We start from the raw sequence: 3,906 nt of genomic DNA, 5'->3' as shown, positions 1-3,906 counted from the left end.
CTTATAAGTTGTTTTCAGCAACTTATAAGCTAAGCCAAACGGGCTCTTAATCAACTACCAGGGCAGCCCAGTGCACTAAGCTCCCGCTGTGCGTGGGGTCCGGGGAAGGGCCTATTGTACGCAGAATTAATCAACTACTATTAAGGCTAAATCAAGCAACAAACTGTAGATTTGAAACTTTGAGTCTGTGGCATATTTACACATTCATCAGCACTTAGGGCAAGTTTGGCAAGGTGAAGTGGCAGGTTTTGGGCAAAGATTATTGGTGATGTGAAGCTTCTCATGGAGAAAGCTCCCATGATTTGGTTGATCAAAATGATTGGAAAACATTTTCTCTAGGAAAACAAGTTCCTTAAAAATAAAGAAAATGACTTCCCTAATGAAAGTAAGGAAAACAAGTTCCATGACTGACATACCTAGTTCATTTTCTCCTATCCACCCACCCAACACCCCCAACCTCCCTCCCTTGACCATCCCACCCCCGACGCCCACTCCTTACCCCCCATAGTGTAAAGATAGTTTACATATAAAAGTTTCCATGGAAAATATTTTCTTGAAAATAAGTGGGTTTCTTACTTATTTTCTTGGTAAGTAAGCAACTCCAGCTAGGAGCGGATCTATTAAGGCTTGTGGGAGTGCCATGCCACCCGCAAGCTTTGATCGAAAGTCCATGTATATATGTGTATATATATAAGAAGCAATATAAATACTATACTTGCCACCCGGAGTACAAAAGCTGCTATGGTGATAATGGCACCGCATGGAAGGTTTCTCCCTGGTTGCAAGGGTTCAAACCTGTCCAACAGCATCATTTCTAACGTTTTGCTGTGTGGATCACATACATAACACATGTTAATATGCGGTAAGTTGTTTTTCCTTCTTTTTCCTTAATTCCTTTTGACCTGCTTTTAACTAATCCATTAATTATTGTCGACTAGCTTCCACTAAAAAGACTGTCATTAATGGAACCGATTCTCTGCTTTGGATTCAACAAGTCAACTGAAGAATGAAAATTGTCATATGGTAATTTGGGCTTGAAGGATTGTAATAACTACAACGCATTTAAGCCTTATGAGCACATGGGGTCTATATGGAAAAAAGCCCTATCCAGTGGAAATGAAACGGAGATACTACTAAAACACAAAACAAATAACAAAAAAGAGTAACTAATTCACCATTATTCCAGTAGTAGACCAATATTTCAATCGAGCTAATATCTAATTCACAATAACTGAACCATACACCAGTCTAAAACAATACTTTTCTTGTCACTCCACAATGGTCTAGTATACGAGTGATAGAAGAATCATACCAGCAACGGAGAAATACAATCCCGAAGAATTATGAAAGAAAGATTTGATAATTTTGAAGTTTATACTTTGCTCATAAGTTATTATAATCATTAAGTTTTCAGAGAGTTGCGCGCCAAAATTTTATAGCTAATAATTGGCATGTTATGTTAAAGTCAGCAGTATCCACTGTCCAGCCATCTTAAAATCTTGGGTCTGCCTCGCATTGGAACACATGAGGGTCTATATGGCAAATAGCCACATCTAGCGGAAATGAAACGGAGATAATACTAAAAGTCTAAAACACAGAACAATGAACAAAAAAGAATAAATTGTGTAATCACTTATATTCGAGTAGTTAGACCAATTTTTCAATTGAGCTAATGATATCTAATTCACAATAACTGAACCACACACCAGTTTAAACCAATACTTTTTCTGATAGAAGAATCATACCAACAACTGAGAACTACGATCCCCAAGAATTCCAAAAGAAAGGTTAGATCTTCGTGAGTTCAATCACCCAACTACGTCTTCACCTCGACTTGCTTTGGTCCTTGTTCAGGGTGCAGCAAAACACGATCATCACTACGTTTAGCATCAAAAGAACCCTCCTTTCCATTTTTATACAACGGATTCGATGTCAAAATCCTCAACCCTTTATCCTTATCAATCTCTAAAACCTCAGGCAACCCATTAGTACATCCCTTTGACATTCCAACATCAATCCTTATGGCTTTGTTATCACAAATTCCGTTTATCCCACTTTCTTGAATTGTATGTCCCATTATCATCCTCTTCGCTCCTGGAATCGTAGCAAGCACGTGCTCAAGAGTCGAACAATCACAATCCTTCGCTAACTCATTCGAAAACTTCCTCAACCAAACAATCGAATTACTTCCTCTCACCAAATCCCTCGAAACTCTTCTCTTTACCCCACAAATCCAATCCCTCACTTCCTCATTCACTTTCTCCAATCCATAATCAACATGTTTAGTCAAAAGTCCACCATGTACAAACACTGAATCTCCAACCACAACAACTGTTTGATTTTTCGATAAAAATCTCTCCGATATCGGCCCCTTTGGCCTCAATGCTGCAATTCTTGTTCTAATCCCATCAAAAAACTCCGGTTTAACACCGCGAAATTCGAAAGGAATCCCCTCAAATAAATCCTTAACACAATCTTTTTCCAACCCAAGACATAATTTTTTCATATCATTACCTACACAATACCAAAAAGCCCAATCTTTAAATTCTTGAATACCCTCTTTAGTAACATACCTAAAATCACCATCAACATTCATAATTTCATGATTACCATTCATAGTAATTAAGTTACCATTTACCTTTAAAGCTTCCCTTTTTAATTTTTCAAGAAAATAAAGAATCTTTAACTCATCACCACCACGGTCTAATACATCACCTATTTGTACAACTGTAGTTGAACCACCACACCATTTATCATGTTCATCAATTAAACCAGCAAGTTTAAAGGCTTGTTTGGATTTTTGGAAATCACCATGAACATCACCTATAGCTATTAAACGTGTAGGTGATGGGAATATTGTTTGTAATGGTTCATTATTGTTTGATGAAGTGATTTTTTGTGGTAAAAAAATGCCACCACTAACAGAGAAATCAACAAATGTGTCAATGAAAGAAGAGAAAAGGGTAGGTAGATTTTGGCATGTTAGATTTGACTGTGACTCCATTGGCATTGAACTAAGCTTTTTTCTTTTTCTTTTTGTAGTTTGTACTTTGTAATTGGAAGGGTGGAAGTATGAAGGGTTTTTTGTGAGGTGATTTGACTTTTGGTAGACCTAAATAGCAAGTTGTGGATTCGGTATTGAAGTCTGAATAATTTGAATTTGCGTGTAGTTTATCTCTTCATGTGTTTTTTCCTTTCATGTGATGTCTGCACTTTCCTTATATTCAAAAAAATAATTCAATCATGTCCCGGATATTGGTCATATTGACAAATTACACTAGTTTAAAAAAAAATTATGTTTTGAGAAAAAAAAAAAAAAAAAAAAAGCGCCATCTTGTTTTCTAATCTATTCTTATTGAAAGTGTTGAGGGGTAAATTGTACTTTCCAAAGAAAAAAAAAAAAAAGTAGACAAGCTATGTAGACGATTAAAGTAAGACAGTGATATAGATGTGATGCCCGAATGATAATTGATGGGAAAGGATCAATCCAGGAGAGTCAACTCGAGGAAGGGGAAAGCTAATTCAGGGATGAACCGAGAGAATAGCTAAATTGATAGAGAATGTTTAGAGAAAGAGAGATAAGAGACTTCTTATTATCTGAATGAATGAATTTAATTACAATTACAGATTGGCTTTATAGAATGAATGGAGTCAAATATCCCTAACAGAATTCTAACAACTTTAACTGCCCCCCTAACAGAATTCTAAACTTTAACTGCCCAATTAACACATAGACCCTAACTCCTGCACTTGCATCAATACCCCTTCGTAAAGAACATCCTTGACCTCAAGGATGGAAACCTGTGTTGCAACTCAGAAAGGTGCCCCCATGTAGCCTAATCAGCAACTATGCTATTCCACTTGATTAACACATGACATATAGTTTTGTTGCCTCTTTTCACCAAT

General features: G+C 36.7%; 1 protein-coding gene across 1 annotated transcript; it reads right to left on the bottom strand.

Moving 5' to 3' along the window:
* Positions 1–1,603: 1,603 nt before the first annotated feature.
* LOC132609311 (shewanella-like protein phosphatase 2) lies at positions 1,604–3,248 on the bottom strand. The gene has a single exon (XM_060323225.1). The coding sequence runs from the start codon at positions 3,008–3,010 to the stop codon at positions 1,817–1,819; it is 1,194 nt and encodes a 397-aa protein (XP_060179208.1). The 5' UTR covers positions 3,011–3,248; the 3' UTR covers positions 1,604–1,816.
* Between the last annotated feature and the right edge of the window lie 658 nt (positions 3,249–3,906).

Source organism: Lycium barbarum, chromosome 9 (genome assembly GCF_019175385.1).
Source record: "Lycium barbarum isolate Lr01 chromosome 9, ASM1917538v2, whole genome shotgun sequence".
Lineage (NCBI taxonomy): Eukaryota > Viridiplantae > Streptophyta > Magnoliopsida > Solanales > Solanaceae > Lycium > Lycium barbarum.
This window is presented reverse-complemented; position numbering and strand designations above follow the sequence as displayed.